General features: G+C 44.4%; 1 protein-coding gene across 2 annotated transcripts in view; it reads left to right on the top strand.

Annotated features, from left to right (window-relative positions):
• Positions 1-27,223, top strand: part of adcy1b (adenylate cyclase 1b) — a 62,516-nt gene that overhangs the window by 15,576 nt on the left and 19,717 nt on the right. The window contains exons 1-4 of one of the 2 annotated variants that reach the window (XM_080837690.1): positions 276-905; positions 4,922-5,071; positions 5,363-5,481; positions 13,929-14,040. In XM_080837690.1, the coding sequence (XP_080693816.1) occupies positions 297-905; positions 4,922-5,071; positions 5,363-5,481; positions 13,929-14,040 (990 nt within the window). In that variant the 5' untranslated portion in view covers positions 276-296. Of the gene's footprint in view, positions 1-275; positions 906-4,921; positions 5,072-5,362; positions 5,482-13,928; positions 14,041-27,223 lie in introns of those variants that run through there. The other variant, XM_080837689.1, reaches the window with a different exon arrangement.

Genomic DNA, 27,223 nt, shown 5'->3' with positions numbered 1-27,223 from the left:
GCCCAGTTTCCCTTATCACAGAGAAGAAACTACTCGTAGAAAATGCCGTCAATATCTACCCGTTAGAACCTTCTCCCCAGACAGCCTGAGGCATGCCTGTATCCTCGGCTGCAGTTCTCCACGGTAAACATCAGATTTCAACCTGTGGATAGCAGGCGGAAAGAGCTGGGCACCTCACTGCCGCTCTGCCCGCTTCAGACACAGCTATCTGGGACGCTTACCCAGAACTTGCTTCGCGTTTGGTCAAGGGAATCTCTCGGCGGCGCAGACTGTGACAGAGTATCAGCTTTCGGCTTATGAATGGCCCTGGCATGGAGGAAATTCCGTTTCAGAAAGTCAAAACCCGGCGGAAGAGAGGCCACTGTCCGTCCGGCGTCCCTCTTACCGCCATTGTTTGCGAGGACGAGTTTGATTGCAAAGAGCTAGAGTCCCTCTTCCACAACTACAACCTAAAGCTGGAACAGACCTCGACCCTTAAAGCGCTGGCTGTACTTATCATCATGGCATCGACCCTGGCTGTGCTGGAGCTGCTCTCCGGTCCTAACCTCACCATCTCCAAGGGGTCCCATCCAGTGCACTGCATTATATTCATCTCGCTGTTCATTGTGACCAACGTCAAGTACCTGCAGGTGACCCAGCTACAGCAGATCGTCAACCTGACCTTGCTGTTCAGTTTCACCTTCTCCTTCCTCAGTTGCCCGTTCCCGCACAGCGCGGCCGGGATGGTACCGCCAACCGCTCCTGAGCAGGGCATGTGGCAGCTCATGCTGGTGACATTTGTCGCCTACTCACTCTTGCCTGTCCGGACACTTTTGGCCATCATATTTGGCATTATGGTTGCCATATGTCACATCATTGTTACAGCCACTTCGGTAACGGTGAAAAGGCAGAAATTGTGGAGAACGGTGAGTGTTTTTTTTTTTTAGCTTCTATCTTTCTCTTTCCCTCTACAACCCCAACACACTGAAACAGTTTTAAATCTTTGCTCAGGTGCTGTTTACGCTTAGGCTATATTTGTGAGTTAAATCCCATGCGATACGGGGTTATAAGGTTCAGTCAACAGGCTTGCGAAAATACCGTGGCGTTGCACAGAAGTTACCAACCCAGAACTGTTAATTTCAGCACCTGTACGTGGACAGCGAACGTAATGTTTTTGAAACAGGGCTTAAAGATACAGTCCGAAATCCGGTTTCGCGAAAGGTTGTTGATATTTGAGCTCAATCAAATGACATTCGTCCCTTCCGTGCTCCTGGAGCACCGTGTTGTTTAGCATTGTTTATGGTTCGATTCGAGCCACTTTGTTTGTTTCCCATTTACAGGGCCAAAACTGTGTGCGAACACCGGAGTTTTTTTTAAGCGCCAACACTGAACTCACAGCTAGACAGCTAGATGACCGTGAGGAGGAATTTGCTGCAAGACCCCTAAAATATACAACGGAAAGACCTGTTCACAACAAGATTCCGAATTGTATGGAGGCAATCCATCAGCCTTAAAAATACCTTTACAATTCAAAACATTAGCCTACTTGCAACTTAGCTCAGCTCTCTAGTCTTGGACAGCCACAGCAAATCATTATAGATACACAGATATAGTAACATTAAGTGAGCATTAGTAACAGTCACGGTTATCCTACACGATGTCAACAAAAGAGGGTTCAAGCAATCGTCGTGTAAACACGCAGTTAACTGCCAACGCTGTACGAGGACCTATCGAGGACCTCTAAAGTGACGCGTTGCTAAACTCGTACTTCTGACGCTAGACGGATTTTCACCATGAAGAGTGCGGAAGGTGAGAAGCGTGGGAGCGCATTCACCCTGGGGCCTTCCTACTGGAAATCTTACAGGCATATCACCGTAACGAAAAATGTGGTACGGTAGCAATGCCCAGAAACTAATATCCACTACAAAGAGAGAAAAAAGCCCAGCGGACGTGTGTGGGTTATATCGGTCCTAAATGTGATATGTGTGCAAGATAGATAGGCTATTCTTACAGTACTGCTTCTAGTGTTTGATTCCACTATGATAACGATAGGGACATAGGACAAATATTAGATTATTTGATATTAGCTCAGTGTTTGTCCCAGCCATGACATAGATACCCTTAGACATCACTCCAAACATGAGTTCTTCAGTTTTTCAAAATTTCCACTGAAAACAATCGCATAATACACTTACCTACTACAAAGCAATGCATCGTAATCAACTTTGAGGCAAGCTGCTTTGTTTCACATGTAATGCGAATAGACAGTCTTGCCTAATCTTGCCACATCATCTCTTTTCATTGATTGTGGGGATACAATATCCCAGTGCCCCCTCCCCCCTGCTGCTGCCAACCCCATTTGTCCATGAGTGGACAGACAGTCTCAGTAGGTGGCTGTGGTCGGGTCCCTGGTGAAGGGGCATGTGCTCCGCGTCAGTGATTGGTGTTCATGTCAGCCTGGCCTGACAGGGTCCCAGGGTGGGTGACGACTGACTTTTCCCGTCAAGACTGAGCGTCGTCTCTCTTGTCCCAGAGCAGGGCTGGTGGGGGCTGGGGGGTGGGGGGCTGGTTGGACGGCTGGACGGATGAAACCCTCCCCCAAAGGATGAGGCAGAAAAGTCCTTGATGCAGAACCAAAGTGAAGACCTAAAGAAAAAACTCACTAAAGTAGGACATGGTCGAGGGCCCAATCCAATAGCTGGCTCTTAGGGTGGTGAGAGAGGACACAGTCGAGAAGTTATTTTGGAAGTGAAAAAAGAGGCAGGCGCTGCAGAAGCACCAGCAGCAGATTCCCCGGCTTGCTTGGACTAGCACAGATAAGCTCCCAGAATGTGTGTGTCTGTGTGAGTGTTGTGCCATTGTTCCAGAGGCTTTATTTCACAGATAGCAATGGAGACTATCTTGGCTTAAGCTGAGAACTGGAGTTTAACTTTTATTTGAAACTCTTGAAAGAAATGCTACTTGTGACACTTTGAACATCTGAGCATCATTCACTGTAAGAGTACTTGAATTGTAACGGTATGTGAGTATACTATGTTTTATTGAACAGTGACTGAAGTTTCAATAATGTCAAAAAAATAAGTTTCAATTATCGAAAAAAAAATTCCATGCCATATAGTTGTCTTGTGACAAATCCAGATTTTATAAATGGTAAACATTTTATTGCACTTTACCTTTTATAGGTGATAGAGGCGATTAAACCTGCTATGAGGCCTGTGAAACCACCTGAATGTTACTTTGTTGTATTCCTGAATATTAATTTACCCATCAAACTTATCTTCTTAATACCCTTTTCCATATATAGACCAGAAAACACGTGACAAGCACACTAGCACTAGGTTACCTCAATATCTACCATTTAAACATCATCCTCTACTGATGTTACAGTGAATTCTCCAGTGTTTTATAACCCTTTTACAAATATTTCATTAAGCTAATTAAGGCCAATGTTTGACCCAAGACAAAGAAATATGTGTGCCACAATACCAAGAATGGCCTGGTCAGCACACTGCTTTATGTACTGTCTTACAACAGAACCAGCCAGAGAAGCCTAAGACCTGGAGTTGAACTTTACTTAAGCTCCTCCCTGGCACCCTTCCACCTATAGCTCTGGGCAGAGAAATCCCAGATCAACTTTGTTCCTTATGATCCACCGGCCTCTTTAGATATGGAGTTGATTGGCTCTGATAACACAGTGGGTATGGACAGCCAAAGACACTGGGTTTGGCAATAAAATAATAATAAACTAAACGTGGTGATACCAGTCCTGGAACACATCTGAAGTGTGCAGCTGTGACTCAGTTTAATATAGAGAAATATGGAGATGAGGGGCTCATCTGTAGCTGAAGATGTGAGATTTATTAAAAAAACAGCTCTCCTGAGCATGACCATTTTCCATATGTTATTTCACTTAAACCTTCTATGAAGATATATTAACATAAATTGCAGATCATGTAAACCTACTTAACCAACAGACAAGTGTATCACACCATAGTTCCATACACTGCACCATAACTGTATGTAGTGTGTTTCTGATAAATACAGTGTGCAAATATCCATGAAAGTAATAACTGATCATGCATTATTATGGAAATATATTATTTTGTGTAATCTTTACTATATATAGCAGCATATTATGAAAGTGTATTGTGATACATCAACAAGAGCTTCATAGAAAGTAACATGAACATTTAATATTTTTGGCAACTGGTATAGCAGTTCTGTGCTATGGCTTCTTTTATAACCCTACTTATTTGTTTTGCCTGTTAAACAATAATACTACAGAATATCCATTGCAATGAGGATATCAGAGGTTGGCTGCAGTTGAACCAAGTCTGAAGTCTGTTGGCTTTTGCCTCTTTTTCCAAGCCCCAGCATCTATTAAACAGGCATGGTGTAAATAAATAGTTGTGAAGAACTCATGCATGAGCAGCAGAAGTGATTAATGTGCACGGCCTGATGAGAGCGTGCTACAAAAGACTGGTGGGAGGGGGGGGGGGGTGTAGGGATGCACGCATGTGTAAAGGTCAATCTCCCTTATGCTCACACTCACACACACACACACACACACACACATACACACACACATACATACACGCGCGCACACACACACACACACACACACACACACACACACACACACACACACACATACACGCGCGCAAACACACACGCACACACACACAGGCACAGATATACTTGACATAAAAGGACATAATGTATTCATAATTTTATAATGCACTGTTTACATACTTCGACACAGTCTCTCTCACACACAAACACACTCGAACACAACCACTTACACAAACAGACTTTCTTCACTGTTCATAGTAATGAACTTTGCTGTGCACGAATAATGGGTTTGCTGCTGAGTTCTCACACACTAAAGTGTGTTCGTGATAAAGGCAAGAGTAGCTTTGATGCTGTGTGTGTGTGTTTCCAGTTGGTGGCCAACATGGTGCTCTTCACCAGCGTGAACCTGTCGGGGATGTTTGTGCGCATCCTCACAGAGAGAGCGCAGAGGAAAGCCTTTCTGCAGGCGCGCAACTGCATTGAGGAGAGGCTACGCATGGAGGATGAGAATGAGAAACAGGTACTGCACGTGCATACACACCCAATAACACACACACACACACACACACACACACACACACACACACACAGCCTAGAAGTCATCTTGAGTGTGCTCTTAGTACTCTTGAGTGAGTGGTTTGTAATATCTCTGAAACCATTTTTCATACCCCTCGGACCTGTTGTGCTATGTCCCCTTGTCCCCTTCTCATTTTTTTTCTCTTCCTCTTGTTGATACTCACTTGCATCTATGCCACACACACACACACACACACACACACACACACACACACACACACACACACACCAACAGGAGCGTCTCCTGATGAGCTTGTTGCCCAGGAATGTGGCCATGGAAATGAAAGAAGACTTCCTGAAGCCCCCGGAGAGGATTTTTCACAAGATCTACATCCAGCGGCACGACAACGTCAGGTAGGGAGCCGCCTATCCGCCCCGCCAGTTCCACGACTTTGACGTCCCCCTTTGTGATTCATCCTGCGCAGCGATATAACCCGCCCAACACAGCACCGCTACAGATGGGCACAGACAGAGAAGCGTGAGACATCAGAAGCAGTGCACCAAAGTCAAACTTGTGTGCCAGTCAGCTTAATTTAGGCAGAAAATCTTGCGAGGCCTTCTCTGGGAAGCTGGCTCGCTAATTTGGATTGCAGATATCGTTCAGAGGTTAGACAAAAGAGAGTGGATACGGTGCTCAGGCAGCAGGAAGGGAAGAGTCGCAAAAAGCTAAGATTATATCACTAGAACCAATGTTGGATGACTACAAGGGTTCTGCTTGGAACACTGAAGAGAAACATGCTAATAATCCGCACAGTACCAGGCAGTAGTTTCTTTTTTAGAACATATCTATTCTGTTTGGTCCTGTTTTTAATTCCTGCTTTTAAATAAGCACATATGACCATACTAGACTTCATTTCCCATTTCTGATTACCACAATAGCTTTCAGTGTCCTGACTTCCCTGCAGGAGTCATTGTTATCATCTGACTTCACCCTCGATGATTCTATGTCATCACCATTAAAAACTACAGTGTAGCCCACACAAATCATTTAGTATCCCACTCTGCAGAGACAGGGTTGCAAGGTACAGGCTGCTCAATTAACCCTAAAAGAACAGGTTATTAACCAGAGTATGTGTTCAAATCACCAGATACCTGTACAATCATGTGGTTCCTCTAAGAGGAAATTAAAGTGAAATTTTGATGTTATTCTTAAGTAGAAAGCTGGATGGTCCTTTTCCACTTTGTAGCTCTATGGTGTGATAAAGTGGAGAAGGGAATTGTAAGTGTCTCCTTCTATCAGTGGGCCGGGCTGGACCCTCTGGACACGTCCTGGTTCTTACGCGACTCAAATTAACAGCCAACCAAGCACAACGTAACTCCAACGGCAAGTAAATGGCACCCTGCTTAATGTAGTCTTTACTGCGAATGTTGGCAATTTATTTACTTTATTTTCGTGCCGTTTCTGGACTCGGCCCTGGTTTAAGCTTCATGTCTTGTTAGTTTTGTTTCACTGTGTAATCTTCATGAGGCCTCATGCTGAGGGGGATGTTGTTGCCCAGTGGAGGGAACCAGGGACAGATCAGACGAGGAAACAATAATACGTTTCCGAGACAGCTTGCAGTGTTTTGTGCAAACTTCCATTACATGATCTGTGATAACAAACCATTATTTGCTCAACTTGTTCATGCAGGACTAATAGGTGGTCATTTTATATAAGTGTCATGTAAGTGTTCAAGGGTCTTTCCTTGGAAAAGGGCAAAACGAATATACTCTAATGGATGCTCGTAGGAGGACAGGATTTTACCTCAAACAGTTGAAAGAGACAAACTGAATCTGCAATGAATTACTCAATTACTGTAACATTCATTTTCTCACTGCAAAGTGGCTTACAAAGGAGCATCTTTGTATCATCGTGAGGCCTTTCTTAAAAACACCCTCTGCCTAAGATAAACAATTTACTTCATGACAGTGGGAATATAGTACATGGTTTCAAAGTTACGCCTAGAGACAACCATTTTTCACATCCCACATCTTGAGAAATGCATTGCGATGGAGCGCAACAAACTATGCCAGTACTTGTTTTCTGGTGGGTTTGATGTTGCAGGGGTGTTCGAAAACAGTACTGACGCAGAATAATGTATCCTCCGCATGCCAGTATGAATAGCATGCACAACAATAATAGCATATTCACGTGGGTGGCTTCAAACCCTTCTTTTCCATTTTTTGGTGCTTTGGAGACTCATAACTTGATCATCGGCTATTGTCAGCTCTTATAACTTCTATTATTCTCAGATTTATTCACAGGCAATGACTGGGTCTAAACAGATTAATCAGAAAAAAATATTGAAACTATTAAGTGTTTTTTTTAATTTTGAGAGACGCTTTTACATGTGTTACACAACTGCATGAATATTAATAATGTTAATGGTCAAGGTTTGACAAAGCAGCCACTAAAAAAAGGCTTTCCTGCGGAATTGGGGCCTTGAGGTTTTGAGGTTTTGAGGCTGAGGCGTATGTGTGTGTGTGTGTGTGTGTGTGTGTGTGTGTGTGTTTGTGTGTGTGTGTGTGTGTGTGTGTGTGTGTGTGTGTGTGTGTGTGTGGAAGAAGGGTCTGTGGGAATGAGAGAGTATGGAGCTAAAAGTCCACTGCAAGGCAAAGGAAATCAATCAGAGCAAGTTGATTTGCTGGACAACTCCCATCACTTAAGCAAGGAGATGAAGCGATTATATTCACCACAATGGCTTCACTCCTTATAAAATTCTGTCTCTCTTCTTCAGCTCTCCCCCACTCCATCTGTGTTTGAGCTTCTTACTCTCTCTCTGTCTCCGTCTGCCTGGTCTTCCTCCTGTGTCTCCTGGGTGGCGAGGGGGGCACCAAGGCATGGGTAACAGGGTTTACTCAGCCCCCAGGATTAGGGAGCAGGTGGGGATTAAGTGCAACAGAGACTAAACTGTCATTGCGTAATGACGTGTGTACAGGTTAAATCTGGACACACCGAGCCCTGGGGGCCAGGGCTCTCCTCCCTGCCTCAGCCCTTACTACCTTCTGGCCCCTCGACCTTAATGCCCAGGCAAGCGCAGCAGCACTGGGAGGCAAAGGGAAACCCATGCTGCTATCCTGTGGAGGTTACTGGCAGCTCTGATTGTCTCGAAAGCAATGAAGCTCTAGACTGAAGTAGCCATTTATTCAACTGATTTCTCGTACTGTGTAAGGTCAGCAGTCTGCTGTGATTACTCTGTGACCCTGTTACCTCTAAATGATATTGACATAAATGTCAGTTGTGTGAAATACTGTGCGCATAAGTGTATTTCTTTATAGCTATGTCAAATTGGTGCAAAGACTAAGCAAATGCCTGAAGAAATGGAGGGAAACAAAAGAAAGAAGCCTCTTATTGTGTAGATGTGTGGCAGTGAAGGGGAGCCTAGCCTGGGGAAATTCCAACAAAAGACTGTAATTCCCCTTGATAAGGGCAATCAGGGCATCTGCCTCACATATAAATACAGCAGTGTTTCATAATGTAATCTAATACTCTTTCAGAGGAGGTGGATTTTCACCCAGCTACACACGGAGCTTTAATCTGCTTCTGCACATTTGTGACACAGAATGAGCGGGGGAGTTGCAGTGGAGACAGGGAAAGAGAATTACACAGTGTGTGGGAAAGACAAAAAAGAGAGCAAGAAAGATAGAGAGAGAGAGAGAGAGAGAGAGAGAGAGAGAGAGAGAGAGAGAGAGAGAGGGAGAGAGAGAGAGAGAGAGGGATAGAGAGAGAGAGAGAGAGAGAGAGAGAGAGAGAGAGAGAGAGAGAGAGAGGATAGAGAGAGAGGGATAGAGAGAGAGAGAGAGAGAGAGAGAGAGAGAGAGAGAGGGATAGAGAGAGAGAGAGAGAGAGAGAGAGAAATGACTGGAAGATTCAGACGCATACCCTCTCCGAAACGTATCATCATCTCTCCCCTCCTGTGATGACGATGGTGTTTTCATGCTTCTGTTTAAACATTACTGTCAGCAGTAGAGGCAGTCAGCCTTTGGCGTCTACAGCTCGTGCACAGGGTCCTCCTTGCTCAGCTCAGCTCAGCTTTGCCTGTGAGGGACTCTAGGCCTCCACTGCCACTGCTGCTGCTGCTGTGGGTTTGACATACTTCGCTTAATCAGCATAAGTAATCACACAGAGGACAGCAGAGGATGCCAGCCTTGTGGAGTTTCAGGATTGAGGTGCTTAATGTGACAACTTCGTAGTAAATAGTGCGGTTAGCCACCTTTGAGGTCTGACAGATGTGTGGTGTCTCAGCCTGTTCCCCCCAGGATCTCAGCGGTCTATTATGAACCCAAGTAGGACTGGGGAGGGGGGGGGGGGGACATGTTAGATGCACAAAGCAAAGGTGTAGTATTTTGGAGTTTTACTCACTACTGTGCTTTTGTGTTTCCTGGTGGAGTGTCACTGGCTTTATTTGTAAGCATTACCTCCCTCAACCCCGAAGCTAATCATAATATTGTAAGCTTTAGCTTACTGCTACATTGACTTCTGTTTGGTGCCTTTTTATCATTTCTTGGAAGAGGTTGATGAAAGGTTATGTTTATGAAATGTTATTGAAGGGTGTATGTAGACACACTGGTATTAGTAGTAGTTAGTAAAGAACAGAGCATAAGCACATTTCTTCCCCTCTACACCTCTCTGTCCCTATCCATCTCCCTCTCTGGCGCTCTCCCGGCACAGAGAGTGCAGTGTTGTGAAATGTTACGGAGTATTAGGCACACTTCATTTAAGTTTCTTTTAAGAGTGCATTTATGAGGGATTAAAGTACTTAACAGCTGCCATCACCAGCTCATCAATTATTTCCACCTTGCTAGACAATATTCGGTGTTTTGGCAGAGGCAAAGATTATTTTTTTTCTCCTTCCCTGGGCTTGTCTGGCGCATGATGCATGGGCAAATAGCTCCTCATAATACAAATATGTGTCAGTAATTTATGGCGGTGGGTTACCGGTTTAGGGCTTTCTGACTCATAAATGGAGCACTGATGAGGAAGTGTGACGGTGCCGCTGTGTTAACGGTCTTGGAGCAGAGGGCTGCATGGAGTGTGACAGTGGATGAGAGGCGTTCAGAGGGTCTGTGGGCTGTTTTTCCCCAGGTCACCCTAGTAACCACCGCCCCCCCCCCCCCCCCCTTGCCCCACACACACTACCATCTCTCTCTCTCTCTCTCCCCCCGCTCCCCTCCAGATGAGTTTCAGCCATGGTGGTATCAAGGCCTTGACTCACCACCCCTCCGATGGGGAATGACTGGGATTATCAGGAGAGTAATTGACCCTGAGCTCTGCTGTGACATTTTCCCCGCGCCTCCCGAACACCCTCATCAAATCAGAGTGCCATATGTCAACCACTGCCAGGCACACACGCATGCACATATACTCTGAGGCATGCAAAGGATACTTGCCTCCTCAGGCACACACGATGCACTTATATACTCTGAGGCATGCAAAGCACACTTGCTTTCTCAGGCCCACACTGCATGCATACTGACTGCCTTTGATGCACACTTTATGCACATTTGTTGGCACTGGCACACACTGCATGCATACTTCTTGTCTTTGTCATACATGTTTCTAGGGCATGCAGCAAGGATACTCGTTCCCATTCGTCTTTGGTGCACTTCACACGCATATTTGCTGGCTCTGGTACACGGCATATGCTTACTTGCGTTATCAGTCACAGGCCACACGCATGCACAGTTGCTATCTCCGGCACAGACGACACACTCATCGGCCCTGACACGGCCCTAACTCAAAGCCCACACACACATTCTCACACAACAGGCATGCAACATGCACACTTGCTGTATCGGACACCATGCACGCACTAAATGGCTGCCTGCCTGCCTGCATGCTGTCCCACACACAGCAGTGATCGTTTCGGGGCGCCAGGCTCATGCGCCACAAAGACGGCCACAGCCCGTTTCATCTCATTCCGCTCACGCAGCGGCGGGAGAGATTGTGTTATAGAGTTATCAGCATTAGCATAATTGGGGGAACTGTCCCCCTGGACGTGGCTGCGGTGATGGATGCGTGAGTGACGAGGGCAGATGTGGCGGCGGAGGGAAATGATTGTACGGCAGGGCCACGCGTCACACAAAGGACCCGGTTTGATTGAAACGGATGGGTCATCATGTGACGATAATGAAACGCCGCTGTAGGGAGGCGCTGAGGGCTGGTGCTGCCTGGAAAAAGTGGAGCCTTGTGAATGTGTCCAGCTGCTGGTATGGCAGTATGAATTGCGCCGGGTCGAGTACGCAAACCAAGACAGCCTTGCAGCCACACATTCACATATGTATGGAGGGAATAATTGGTAGCATTTCTTTTTGCTTTTCAATACACTTGCTTAGAATATTAATAGTATAAGTGTTTACGTTTTTATCTCTTAACTGATACCCTGAAGGTTATACTTATATCCATTGGTCTTGCAGTTAATTCAGGACTTCTGGATGACGTCACTTTTCGGAAAATTTGAAACCGATAGATTATTCAATAATACGATAATCTTGTCAACAAAATGACCTCAAAACCACAGATGCCATGCATATACCAGTGTACTCACACAGCTGAATTGTACAACAGTGAGATGATTAAGGGCAGTGGAATTCGTGTTAACTGTTATGATGGAAATGATCTGTTTGCTGTAGTACACCTTGGCCATTCAGGCCATTCAGGTGCCTTCAGGTCTTTTTAAGTTGCTGCTTTGGCTGCAGCCAGTCTAAAGAATGTAGAAGTTAGTTATCTCGTCACAGATGGCCACCGGCTAAAATATGCACAGCAAATTTGAATTTATAGCACCCAATTACATAGACATCTGTGGCATGACAAAATGGCATTTAGCGGATTCCTCCAAAGACGCTGTGTTCTGCAACTGTGTTAGAGATACCAGCCCACACACACACTGTGGGATGCCTGAAAGTTAGCTTTTTCAATTTTCTTTTTTTTTCCTCCATTCTGTGATTTTGCACTTGCTTCACCTCCCCTCATGTAAATAGAAACCTGTTTAAGCCATGAATGTGCAACTTAAAAGTCTGTCCAGTTTATTATAAGAAGTAAGTGCCATGATTTTTTTTTGTGAAAGAACACATTATCAAAAGTGCCTTTTACAAAATAAGTTGCCCACTCTTACAAGACGCAATTAATCATTATTGAATTGAAGGTCTCATTTTTTATCGATGGAGCTTCAGTGAGAGCTTTGCCCATGATTTATATTAATTTATTAGACACTTTTGAACACTTCAGTCCAAAGCAACTCAGTTCAAGTGAGGTTAATTTCAGAGTCTTCTGTTGGACTGCATTCCTGACATCAGCAGTGTGCGAAACCTGAAACCACCTACTTGCTTTGCCATCACCAACCACATGGTTAGCAAGTTAGGTTAAGATAAGTTAAATTAAGTTTCAGATAAGCTTGTTAATTGATGTATTTTGGTGATATAGTTCTGGCCCGTATCTGCTGCAGTTATCCATTATGCGGATCCAGGTCACTTTATGGGCCGATGTGCCTTTGGACTAAGGAGCAGGTCCGGTTGGTGGATCCAGGCCAGATGGTTTCGTGGACCTGGGCCAGATCCGACCTAATATGTATTTGCTATCTGGTCATTCTGATTGGCTGTTCAGATATTTTTACTGTTAAGTTCCTTCAACATGTGGAACTGAACAGGAGGGCTCATTTATCTCAGCACAGGGTCAGGAAAGCCCCTTAAGCCTGTCGTTGTAGTATCCATGACACAACCAAAAGACCAAGAGCTAACAACGCCAGTGCTATTTGCAACGTCTTCTCAGACATATTCACGATTCAAAGTAACTATATTATGAAACGGTCTGTGGTGAAGGAGAATGGTGTGAAACTGGAAAGCAAATGCTGCATTGTTTATAGTTTGGTATGGAGTTATTTCCTTTAACACAGGCTTTGTTTACGCACACACACATACATACATACACACACACACACACACACACACACACACACACACACACACACACACACACACACACACATACATATACACACACACACACACACACACACACACACACACACACACACACACACACACACACACACACACACACGCACACACACACACACACACACACACACACACACACACACACATATACATACACATTTTACTTCTTTATTTTTTATTTTGAAAATAAGTACATATCATGGCAAAATCCAAATTAGGCTTAGAGGAAGTATTAAATTGAAGAGAAAGTCTCAGTGCATATTGTACATTAGGGGAAAAGGTAACACCTGCGCCTCCAGATGAAGAGGCTACCAATTAGTGCTGATATAGGGCAGTACTTTTGTGAAGTTTTTGGCCCTTTTCACACACACACACACACACACACACACACACACACACACACACACACACACACACACACACACGTATATTCATTCTAATATAGTAGACCTCCTGGTTTGGAGTGTTCCTCTCACACAGGTGCAGAACCTTTGGCCCATTCAACAGTCGGCCTCTGTCTCTGCTAGTTCTGTGATGTTGGTTTGGTGTGTCTCCGGCTTTAGTCATGTGGAAAAAGGTAGACGACGAACATATTTTGTCAAAGTTTTCATAAATGAAATGAATGGTAGTGCACACCTTGCACAGCCAATGACATTAGAGGAGCCAATGATTAGCATTCACTGTTAGCAATGGTTGATGTATCGATGTGTCACAGCTGCACATTGCTAAATGTTGAGCACAGCACAGTGGAAACCTATCTTTCCACTGCACCTTTTGACAGTCGTAAGAAATTCTCTGTAAGCAGCTACTTAGGTCTCTCTCTTTCTATCTCTCTCACCCAACTTCTCCTTCTCTCTCTATTGCAGTATCCTGTTTGCTGATATTGTGGGCTTCACCAGCCTGGCCTCCCAGTGCACAGCTCAGGAGCTTGTCAAGCTGCTGAATGAACTCTTTGGGAAGTTTGACGAGCTGGCCACGGTGAGTCACCCCCCAACCCCTCTCCATACACACACACACACACACACACACACACACACTTCCGTCTCCCTCTAGCAGCCCGGGCCGAGTTCCCATGGCAACTTTAACAGCCAGGGACCAGCAAGACAGGTGCAGGGGCTGCTCCATTAAGTGGCTAAGTGGAGACAGGAATAATCCATCTGCATGCTAAACTGCATGCATCCTCCTCTCCTCGGCTGTCTTGCGCGGCGTTTCCCCCTCACTCTCGCTCTCTCTCCCTGCCTCCCGTCCTCGCTTGAGAGAAATACTTAACCTCACTGCAGGGTTTGGACGTACGCCCCTGATTGGTTTTTGTAGAGGATTTCTCAAAGTGACAGGGGTGAGTGCAAAGGCATTGAGCCTTACAGTGTCTATATTGCTGCACAATTATGAGCATGGGGGCAAACTCACAGAATGAAACATCTGATGCATCACACATGGCTCTCTCCTTCTGTTGGTGTGTGTGTGTGTGTGTGTGTGTGTGTGTGTGTGTGTGTGTGTGTGTTTGTGTGAGTGTGCGTGCACGTGTGCACATGTGGGTCTGTGTGTGAGTTTGAGAGTGTATGTGTGTGTGTCTGTCTGAGTTTATGAATGTGTGTGTGGTGTGTGTGTGTGATTGTGTGTGTGTGTGTGTGTGTGTGTGGGTGTGTGTGTGTGTGTGTGTGGGTGTGTGGGTGTGTGTGGGTGTATGTGTGTGTGTGTGTCTGTGTGTGTGTGTGTGTGTGTGTGTGTGTGTGTTAGTGTGTGTGTGTGTGTGTGCGCGCACGTGTGCGCATGTGGGTCTGTGTGTGAGTTTGAGAGTGTGTGTGTGTGTGTGTGTGTGTCTGTCTGAGTTTATGAATGTGTGTGTGGTGTGTGTGTCCGTGTTTCATGGGCTGTCTACACTGCACCGGAGAGCCAAGCGATCATAGCAGATTAGCATGGTGCCATGGGCAGCCTCAGCAGCACATATGATGTTTAATGTGATTACACAGAGGCCCTGTTTGAAGAGGGGATGACAGAATACTTAATCCATGCCAGATTTAGCACACTCACTTATTAGCCTTGTCTGTCCTAGCAGGCCTTGCGGGTGCCGTGCCAGACAAAACACACAGATAACGCAGCACGTTCACTTCAATCTGTCAATGTCAGGTTGATATTAAACGGGGAACACGGCTGTGTGTTGACTGGGGGGGGGGGGGGGGGGGGGTCAGTTTGGGTCGTTTTGCTTTTTTGTTTGCAGTGAATGGTGCATGAAGGCACTCGTCTCCTTGGTGTGGATCAGAGATGAATGAGTGCTACTCATACTCACCTACACACACACACACACCTACACACACACACCTACACACACACACACATGCTGACTGCTGCTGCTGTGGCAGAGTTGGAGACTGTTGACGAGAGGCAGAGCCGTACAGGGGCCCTCTTAACAACTCACCCAACCCCCCTTGCACAGACGTGCACACACACACACACACACACACACACACACACACACACACACACACACACACACACACACACACACACACACACATACTCACCTACACACACACACACATGCTGACTGCTGCTGCTGTGGCAGAGTGGGAGACTGGTGACTTGAGGCAGAGCCGTACAGAGTCACAGGACTGATCTGTTTTATTGGTGTGAAATATGACAGAAACCAGAGCTGTTGCTGCTGCTCTCCTCAGGCTCCCTGGTCTCTATAGAGAGGGCCCTCTTAACAACTCACCCCACCCCCCTGCACAGACGTGCACACACACACACACACACACACACACACACACACACACACACACACACACACACACACACACACACACACACACACACACAAACACACACACACACGTAAATGGCCACGTGTTCACATAATAATGCTCACAAATAAATGCTCACACAAGCGTGCAGACTCACACAGAAATGCATGAACACATTTATGTTACAACACAGAAATAAAAACATGCATAAATACGCATCCACATACAATTGCTGATACAGTTAACCCCCACCCCACATACACACATATTACACGTCCATTTGAGTTCACATATTAGGATAAAGGATACACCCACACACTTACACATGCACACACAAATCTGATCTATGTAATCTGTCTTCTATTACTTGCAATGAACATGTGCCCTAGGAAATCCCTTAATCCAATGGATTATACCTAAACGTTTTTTTCTTTTTCATCTTTAAAGAAAATGCTTTCAGAGAATATTTTCTTGAGTGTGTAGGTACAGTCTGAAATGGACACAAAGGTTGTAAGCAAACACCCCAACTGCAGTTTGTGAAGTGTTTGTGTGTGTGTGTGTGTGTGTGTGTGTGTGTGTGTGTGTGTGTGTGAGTGTGTTCATGTGTTCATGTGTGTGTGGCATGTGTTTAGTGAGGGGCTGGAGAAACGAGATGGCGCAGTCCATCCTGGCTGCATCCCACTCATCTGCCTCAGTCGAACCGCTTGTAGCTGACCCTTTCGAGGGAAGGAGCAGATTAAATCTGCAATGGGGAGGTGGGGGAGGATGGCCTCCCTGTATGGGTGTGCAAGCCTAACTGGCAACTCACATTTTTCCAGTGTCTTTTTATCCTCCCGATGAGGTCACAGCTGCCGCCACCTCTCTCACAGACTCCATCAAGCTTGGACAATCTGAAGCCTGAACTGATACAAGTGATGTTTTTAACCCAAAATGACCTTGAGTAGGTCAAGCCAGGGTCAGGAATTAAGATCTATGAGTATAAGTGATGTGAAGAGGATGTGTGTGACTGCGCCTTGTCATATTCAGGCCTGTTTAATGCTTTGCCATTACAATTTCGTCTAATGTTGTTTAAATGTGAAAAAAAATGACAGCACCTTTCCACACCACTTTCTATGCCATGATCTTCTCTGAAGACCTTTGCCTAACTAGCCTGAAAAAAAGAGCGTTTATAAAGATGGCCAGCTAATGTGAGGTATTATTATCTGAAAAATGCTGACTGCTGGGCAAGTGTGCCAGTGTTACGGTCTGCACCGTGTTTATGGACTTTTAATCTGTTCACATAGCCATGTGTTTGTATTTACTTCCTTGCAGCCATGAGCTTCTGTTCTTTCCCGGTCTCCTCCTTTGTTTCTTGTAGCCTATCACACACCCATTTCATTACTTTCTTGTTTGTAGTTCTTGAGTCATTTGTCCCACCAGTTTCTTGCGATCTGGTTTATTAGCCTGTTAATTGTTTGCACTGTTCACTTGTCCCTTGGGTTTTTATCAACCAATGGTCTATTTCCCCTGATTAGCCTTCTTGTGTATTTAAACCCTTGTGTTTATTTAGTTCTGTGCTGGGTTGTTGTCTGTGTTAAGTCCATGCTGTCGCTGCACTAGTAATCCTGATCTTGTTTTCAACCTGCCTCGAAGTAAAGAGTCTCCTTTGTGTCTTAAAGTTTGCTAACGTGTTGTGTGCACTTGGGTCCAACTCTACCTAAGCCATAGTATAGGAGCGTTAGTAATGCAAGTAAATACTATGAGGTTATGTTGTAGTAACTCTTACTTTTCCTAATGTTTTTACAAGTCTGATATTTCAAGACATTAAAGATGTGTGAACTAGGGAACTATAACATTTGCAGCTGTGACAAGCTTGTTACTGCTGGGATGGGAACCAATGGTATTAGTTTCTCTCAGGTACAGAAAGGCCGGTTTTGGTAGAGCACTCCACCTCCACAGGGGCGTCCACCCAGCTTAGGGATCAGCCAGAGGTGGTTTAGGGTTTTACTTTACATTTACATTTAGTCATTTAGCAGACGCTTTTATCCAAAGCGACTTACAAGGATGTGTACACATTTTACATTAACACTGATGGCACACTGTACATCAGGAGCAATTAGGGGGTCAGTGTCTTGCTCAAGGACGCTTCGACAGGGAATCGAACTAGCAACCTTCTGATTACTTAACGACTTCTCGACCTCCGGTACCACTGCCGCCCCACTTTAGGCAGGATAGGGTTAGGGTATGTGTATTTGTTAATAAATGTTTTTCTTTTTAATGGAATATTCCAATTCAGTCTGTATCAGAAAATTGTTCCGTGTTTTGGGATCCTAGATCCTGGGAATTCTATACGGCACCACTAGAGAGGCTGTCTGGACCCGATCGGACACGGATATGGTCCGTTTCAGACACGGTTCTGATCATTCATCAGTGTGGTTGATACCGACACCGACACGGTTCTGATCCGGTTTGGGTCCAGGGTCTAAGGAGACATGCCTGTATTGATTCATTCTGTTCACTCTCACGTAATAGCCCTCTAGAGTTTCACAGAGCTCCCCTGTTAAACACATCCCTTGTGGAAGCCAGTGCTCCAAATGGCCATTGTTTATTAGTTATGAGTGGGCTTCAGATATGGATGAGCATCACAGAACTATGCAATGTTCACGTTAACAGTGCCATTTGAAGAAATTATTGTAATTATTTATTGTTAAAACCAACAAACTAAACCAACATAAAGCTGGGTTGTTGTGAAGGCTGAACCCTTCCAGAATAGTTGCATGTCAAGAGTGCGGATGCACTGTCAAAGAAAAATGCCTACTTATTGTTTGTGTCTCCCTCAGCATCTAATTGTCCAAGAATCATGCAGGCTTGTCAGAGGGAAGAAATCTTGTTAGAGGGAAATCAACCCACACATGGCTGTCATTACAGGATGCATCGGGGGCCCCCTAAACATAGCCGCGATTATGAGTTTGTGCTTAGAACGCAGCTCCACCATTTCCTGCAGACACATATAACACAACTGTCTCCATAACTGACAAGACAAATGTAGACTATGCAGCCGGGTCTAGAACGAGGCCTGGAAAAAACAAAACCAAAAAAAATTGGAATCACTGAAGGGAAACGTGCGCTGCGCTCTGAAAGGAAGCCGCGGTCAGTAGCTTATCTCATGTTGTCTTGAGAATATTCAAACCCAACCAACTTTGTAGAAGGACTGCAGAAAGAGGCACTTTTTTCAGCCTGAATGGACAGTGAAGATGTGGTTTGCGCAAAAGTATAATGGAGGGAACCGACGTTTGATCTAAATTGCACTCCAGATGGTTGATTTGCATTGCAAGTGTGTAATGTTTGCAGAAAATCACACCAACCTCCTTGAAGATTAAAAGGACTGAAGCAGAATGCAGCTTTTACCTATTGACTCTCAGATCAGGTCAGAACATGAAAGAGTTGTCAGAGGCTGACAAACCTGCCTCCCTGGCAATGTCCATGAAAACAGTACACCCAAAGGTAATTGTGGAGAGGCACCATAAGGTTTTGTTGAATAGATGAAACACTTGATCCCCCTACAGTACCCATGCAATTACTTCTAGATGTTAACATGTCTAGTGAAGAACTGATACATCTGGTCTGTGTGTGTGAGTGGGTGTGTCTAAAAACCTGTTTGGGGTAAAGTTATGCCAGGGGAACCTCTCCTCAAACTTGACGTGAATGTATTCTATTCCTCCAGTTGACAGTTAAATTAAAGGCTCCAGAGTTTGATCTTTGGGGGATGCCTTTATTTTGAAAACAGACCCAGGGACAGACCCAGGGACAGTATCAGCAGCCCTAGTATGTGATAAAACTACTCAGCACCCGAACTAATGGAACTGTGTCAACACCTGTCACTCATTTGATGCAGCACGGTGTCCAGGCCTGACTTCACACCCAGCCCTCACACATACACTTTCACACACTCCCTTCTTGGGTTACACCCATGCATCACACACAGTGCAACATCTAACACACACTCAGAAATGACACACAATGTATCATCCTACCAGCTACTTGCGTACATGCTTCCTGTAGTACATGCACTGGCACATGCATGCACACACATACACAATCTCTTTGATTCCCTCGCTCTCTCTCTCTCTCTCTCTCTCATGCAATGCACACACACACACACACACACGGACACACACTGTGTCCACCCACACCCTAACACACTCATCTCTGGTGGCAGCAAGTGGCGGGTTCTGGCTGTGGGTGCGCTCCAGACGATGAGTGAGTTAGGAGGCATGTCCGTCATCTCGTTGCTTCAGCCCCATGCCACCTGGCATCTGCTCACAGTACACACTGTTCTCCCAACTGCTCGCCTTGTATCAGCCTTGCCAAATAACCGCTCACACACACACACACCTCTCTCTCCCTCTCTCTATTTCTCTCTTTTCTCTTCTGTCTTAACAGTTCATTCTCTGTGCTTCTGGCTCTGTCTTCTCCCTCTGTCTTAATCTGTCCATCGATGTACTCTGTCTTCTTTCCTTTCCTCTGTTCTCTCTCTCTCTCTCTCCCTCTGTTTCTCTGCAGGAGATCTGTACTTAATCATCTGTTTGCGCTCGTTCTCTACATCCTCACATCTTCACCTTCCCTTTCATTTCTCTCACTTTAGCTCGTGTCTCTTGACACTTGTGCTGCCTCTCACTTCCTCCCCTCCTCTCCCAACCCTGCCCCCCCCCCCCCCCCCCCCCTCCTCCTCTCCCTCTCATCAGAGATTTTGCCTCCATTCTTTTCAAATCTACTCAACTTCTGTTTGAATGGAACAACTGTGAGTCTTTCGCATTCACTTGGGGGACAACTTTGATACTGTGCTATTTTCGGTTTTATCTGTTGCAAACCTAAAAAAACATGATGAGGAGGCCATTTTTTCTGGCTTCGTCAAACCCATTCAAAATTCATCAAGAGCAACGTTAATTTAAGGAAGTGCTTGTGATGTTTTGGCATCTGCAGACTTTTGAAACAAAGCAATATGTAATACATTTACTGTACTAAATCATAAAATGACCATGATATGTCAACAGAGTTTAAGGAAACATGCTGAATTGAAATGCTGGCTTCTTTGACAACAACGATACAGCTAATTTATTCTCCTTTTAAAATGTATGTTCCATAGGTGAATGTCCGTTTGTTTACTTTCTCAGCAACAGCCAGTGTGACCGAAATATATGACAGAAACTGCAAGTTTGACTCAATTTTTTTGGATGCAATTACTCTATGCGTTGAAAGTAATGTTATTCATGCTTCATGCCCATCTCTAGCAACTAGTAATTTACCTATCCACTTGAATAGAAACCACATACCTGTTTTGGAAGAACTTATTACATTTTGTGACAATGAATGAACGTCCGACTGCTGCTGTGGTGCTTTTACATTTGCAGTTTCTTGCAGAAATGCATCTTTAGTTTAATTGTATTGTTGTCCATCAGTTTGATTTTATAGTTGGCTATCAATGCCCATACTTGTTCAATGATCATTTTTTACCAGAATCATATATAAAGAACATAATAACCCAGATTACCTCAACATAACATACATACTCTCATACAACTACGTATATACACATAGAACATGTGTACATACATACATGTACACAAAATCACTATAGCACCACAAAGTCTGATTCGTAGAAGCGTGATGTGCAGAACCAAAAGCGGCATGATGACTATTCCTGCGCTTGAGCAGTGATGCCAAGTGAGGCAGCAATGCATTGACCTTCTCTCCTCTAGGTCTGAAATGTTACAGACCTCACAGTCATACTGTCCTTGTTGCCTCAATGTTTTCAACAAGGTCTCTTGCCCTCCAGCTAGCGTCTGTAAAATATATCCTCCCAAGGGCTTCCACTGGACTGTTTTCATCAATCAACTTTATGGGGACTTTAGCAACAGGTAATAAATCCCCCTTCTTGACCTTTTTCTTGGTTGAGAGTCCCTCATCTGCACAACCTACTCCAAACAGCCAGCCCAAGACAATTTAAAATACTAGCCAAGTGCAATATTCAATGTTTGTTTTAATATAAAACATACACTTTACAGTTTACCTGAAATCCTCAGGCAAATAACGGTGGTCCATGCTTTGGTGTCTACAGGGGGCATCTTGATTTTCCAGAGATCTGATTTGTCGTACACATTTAGATATTTATGCCTTGATGTTCAACATTGATCTATCATGGTATGTGAATTTTTTTAACTGGAATATTTTTCACTGAAAGTACTAAAGCATGGTCTAAATTTGTGAAATTTACCAAAGCTTTCTTTGAATCCCCCATCTGGTGTTGTGTTGGGAATGGTCAAAAACTATGTCGAGATTGCTTTAGGGTAGGCACAAAAGGCAGCAGGGAGACAAGACTCTGTAGTTGTAAATGTATTTGTCCTCCTCCAGGTGCATAATTTAAGGAGTGAAAAATATAAACAAAAAGATTGAGAATATAAATGAAAACAAAAAGACACAAACTCATTTTGGATTTACTAACAGCTGTATATGTAAAGAAAGTATTACAGCTTAGTACTCTTGTCATTAAACTGAAACAGTACACAGATAACTCAACCTCACGCTCAGCTCACGGCTAAACTCACGGCCAAGCTCACGACTAAGCTCACAACCACTCTCTCACCCAAGAAGCTCTCTGCACAGAAGCTTCAAAACAAGTACTACGCCAACCCTTTTAACCGGTAGCTGAACTCTCCCTAAACTGGCCCAAACCATCATAGGCCCACAACACAGGGTAAAAATCTTGTGTCAAAGAAATACACATTATAAAAAGTTGAAACGGAACCAACAATAATTTGTGATTTGAAATTATTCTCTCACTGAATTACTATTGCTGGGCCCTATAACTAGGCGGACGTTGACAAGTTATGTTGTCTTGGTAAACATGAAGTTGTCATAACAAAGACGTCCCACACAATGTCAACTGGACATTAAAAATGAATTCATTTACTGAATGACACTTGATGACAATGATCATCAACATTCATAACGACTCCTTCGTGTTCATGGCAGGAGTCATGTCATGGTGTCATGTCAGTTGGTGTCATGTTAGGCTTTTTGCACACTTCAAATAAAGTATTACAAAATGTTAATATTAGGATGGCATGAATATGGCATTAAATGTGCTGAAAAAGTGGATAAATTGAATGTTTATGAGCACGAAATGACAACCAAGTCCTGAGTTTCCCCCACATTAGAACCATCAGCAAGTAGATAGCATTAAACATTATCTGTTTATCTCTCTCTTAATTGTCATTACAGTATATAGCATTTTATACCATGGCTAAAAAACTATCACACATAAAAAAAATGTGTGCTTTGAATAATTTAGAATTATTTTAGGCTTCATGAATATTTCTGTTGGCACAGTTAATGTAAGTGGTTCGATAGCAGCTCTGCAACTCAACCAGATTTTTTCTCTCTCTCTAAAGTGATGCACTGCCTTCACATTCAAAGTAGTCTGCTTTTAGTTCTTGTCTGATGACCATCAAATCACATTGAACATTGTCTGATAATATTGTAATAGTAGAGTGTGTGTTGTCTGCCTATGAGTGCCAGGATGTCGGTGGGTCTTTGCTATTAGAGAATCCCTGCTTTGCGCCTTGTTAGATTTTTAGCTCATTCAGCAGGTGGTAGGAGAGTCGAACCTTTCTTTTGGAAGGCGAAGTGTTATTATCCACGTAATTGCATAGTTTACTGGTGCAACAACAACGACTACTGCTGTGACGCAGTCACATCCTTGCGGAAATGCATCTCTAGATTCTTGTTTCCGTCCACACATTGCATTCTTATCTGTCCTTTGTTTTTTCATTCCTCGTATTTGTGATTTCAAAAAGCTTTAATAGCAGTGTATGTCTGTGTTGCGCTAGTGACGTGTTTGAAGCAAAGAAAAACTGGCACTGTCTTGTGTTTGTATGTGCTGCTCGGTTATGGTCTTTTAGGCTGTTGAGGGATGAGGGGGTTGGTCCGCTCCATTGGATCAATGACAATGTATGTCATCATATGCTCCACGGCTCAGTGCTGTTGAACGCATGTGGCTTGTCATTTACAATGTGCAAAGGTGTGAATGTGTGTTGAGATGAGAGAGGGGAGGAGTGTGTGTGTATTGCAGAGATTGGAAGTCTATACACATTCTTTACTGTCTTTTTATCTCTCTCTCTCTCTCTCTCTCTCTCTCTCACTCTCTCTCTCTCTCTCTCTCTCTCTCTCTGTGAGCGAGAGAGAGAGATTCACACACTTCCTATCCCTGGTGGTTGAGTAGAGCTTCAGATTGCCCATGGTGGCGAGGCCACGTGATGAGGGTAATCCTGCTTGGATCTGAATTGGCTCCCTAAGCCGTGAGCTGGGAGATTAGGACTGGAGAACAGGGCCTGAGTCTTGGATGTGCCTACCACATGGTTCCAGCCTCCTAAAGGACCTCACACTGTGCGCCATTGATTTGCTTCTTCATGACGTCTTCTTCTTCGTTGTTCCAGGCCTCCAGTATCTCAGTAGCTCAAAGACCCAGAGGTTTTACAGCACATACTGTGCGGATAATGCAAAATCATGTCAAGATGTAAAATACAATGTCACTCGCTTATCACTGCTATGTTTATTTCAGTAAAAGCTTCCTTTGGTTGTATTGTTTTCCAGTGCAGCCACAGAAAAAAACACTTAATGTGGATCAATATGGTTGATCACTGGCCTCTATATATACATGGCATTTATTGATTATTAATGTAAATCATTTCAGTCTGTGTCGCTGTGGTACATTGGCAGTCTGCATTGATTAAGCATATGCAGTGGGGGAAAGCATTTTATGTTTAATGTCTCACTTCTACCTCAATGTGATGGTGGCTGCGAGGCAAGGTGCCATTTCCTGCTGTCATGAGCATAACGACTTCACTGCTCCTTGCTCAGGGGCAACTAGCCAGTGAGGAGCTGAACTCACTGCCCCACAGAAACCTTTCTTCAACAGCTACAGGCAGATTTAGAGTTGTAGCAATTTTTACCACGACATGTTTCCAGTGAACTTTGATTTGCGCACTGTTATTCTCAGAGAGACATATGGTATTGATTTTGTTTTCCACAGGTGCTGCACACCTCCCCATAGTCCCACAGGCACAGGTGCCACGGCCGCCAAGATTTAAATAGGTGTAATGGATGTAGTACCGTTTGCATTAGCACAGTGTAAATATGTGGAGGAGGCAGCTTGTTGCAGAGTTAGAGGCGAGCATGTGCGCGTGTGTGTGTGTATGTGTGTGCGTGTGTGTGTGTGTGTGTGTATGTGTGTGTGTGTGTGCGCGCGTGCGTGTGTGTGTGTGTGTGTGTGTGTGTGAATGCTTGGTTGGGTGTGAGGCTGACACCAGGGATCTGTAATTCACTCCTCGGTTGCCGTTTGCTCCAGGCCTCCGAGGGGAATGGGGAGTCTAGCCTGGGCTGATAGAGATTTATGACCGTGGCCTGTTCCTTTAGAAAACCCTGTGAGCGAGCGCTTGGCCCACAAAGCCCTCGGCCTCACCAACAAAGCCACGGGGACAGATTAGGTGAAGATGGCTGCATACATCTGGGCCAGCACTCTTTTACAGGAGAAGTCCCAGCGTCCTCAGACTGCCCACTGTCTGCTCACAGACACAGCTGCAGGTAGCTGTAAATGAAAGGGGTGGAAATTGGGGGGGAGGGGGGGGGGGGGGGATACTTTGACTGCAATAACTGACAATGTTTGTAGCTGTTATTATTACATAGGGCATCTGCCAATTTAACGCTGTAGGCTTTGTCTCAGAATTGCTATCACTTTCCATTTAATGTGAATATTTCACATTGTGCGATTTTGTTATTAGTTTGAAATGTAAAAATACAGAAGCAGAAATTGGTCACCGGAGTGTTTAGTATGGATAAATGTAAAATGATCGAGGGTATTATGGCGACCTAGAATTGCCTCAAGTAATTATAGAAACATATAGACATTATAGTGATAAGACCAGGCGGCGAAGATAACACCCATTAAATAATTATAGAGTGACTCTAATGGAAGAAACACTTTGATTTAAAGAAATTAATTTTAGAGTGGATTAAACTCAATAGGGCCAACACTTTGTAATCATTTACACCAGCACGAAATGAAACCGATTCCAAGCTGAATAAAATATGAATTTCAGTGAAGTACTGTGGAGGATGAGGAGCTGAGGGTTATAAAGATTATTATTTAATCAGCATGGCGAGCTAAAATCTTATAGCAAATTCTCTTTTAAGATAGTTTGCCGTGTCTCATATTTTTATTCCCTGTAATAAAATGATACGCATCTGATTGCTGAACATATTTAGCAGTGGCATACATCAAAGAATTGTATGTTCAAAGACGCTGTCGTTGCCTGAAAGGTATAAGCACGTCTTTCTTTCCTCAGTTTCTCTTCCTTTCTTTCCTTCTTTCCTTCCTTCCTCCTTTCTTTCTTTCTCTCTTTCTTCTTTCTGTTTTTTCATCAGTGTGTGATAAATCAGGGAAAGGAGAGCATTTACATTCATTGGGCAGCACCTGTTCTCTTGAGTAGCAGGAGGGATGCATCCGTCTTAGTTGGCGTCAGCACGCATGGAGAGCTCTTGACACTCTCTGCCCATGAGAGCTCCCCCTCTCACATGGAAACAAACAGCAGCCCATTAACCCATCCAGGCCGGCCTCCCTGCCTCCCTCCCTCCCCTGCCTGCTGGTCTACCCGTCTGCTTTACCCTTTGCTGATTGGGCCTCACAGCCACCTCATCTTTCCATCACCTACACAACCACAGACAAAAACAGGTCAATGTATTGATCGCTAGAGGTCTTCAGCATGTAAAGAAGTATATAGAAGGCGAACCTCATGTTTCACCAGCTGCCTTTGAAAAAGCTAATTCTAATGTTGATAGCACAGCGTTTCAGATACCTTGCTCACAGGACTGGCGATGGAAATCACAAATGGAGTAGTTATACCACTTACCATGAGAGGCCTCTACACGTAATCTCTTTCTCCAGAGATATTGACGTTACAGAAAGACACCTTGAGAAGCATTGCAACTTTTGTCACAGGCACTCGTGTTATATGAACCGTCACTATACATGCAATGGCAGCAGTCTCTCTGCTTTTGGATGGAAGCATGTACCCACACGTATGAATTCATGAATTGTTTGTGCTATCGTGAGAGAAGGCTGCGAGTGCTTTTTCATCAGGTTGTAATCAGGTTGTAAGTCTTGTTGTTTGCATATGAATCTACTCAGAGCAGGTGTGGAGTGACATGTCCTTTGAACAGCCCACTCATCTGCCGTGCCACAGCCACTTTGATGTCACCAGGGTGTAAACAATACTCAGCTCCCTGTAAAAAATCTCTCTTCATTAATTCCCATCCTAACATGGTAGAGCAACTCGCCTGAAATCATCAGTGCATTGAAAAAAAACACGGTGCCTTCTTCTTAC

The sequence above is a fragment of the Sprattus sprattus genome, assembly GCF_963457725.1.
Source record: "Sprattus sprattus genome assembly, chromosome: 4".
Taxonomy (NCBI): Eukaryota; Metazoa; Chordata; class Actinopteri; order Clupeiformes; family Clupeidae; genus Sprattus; species Sprattus sprattus.
Note: the sequence above shows the minus strand (reverse complement) of the source record. Positions and strands in the feature narration are given on the sequence as shown.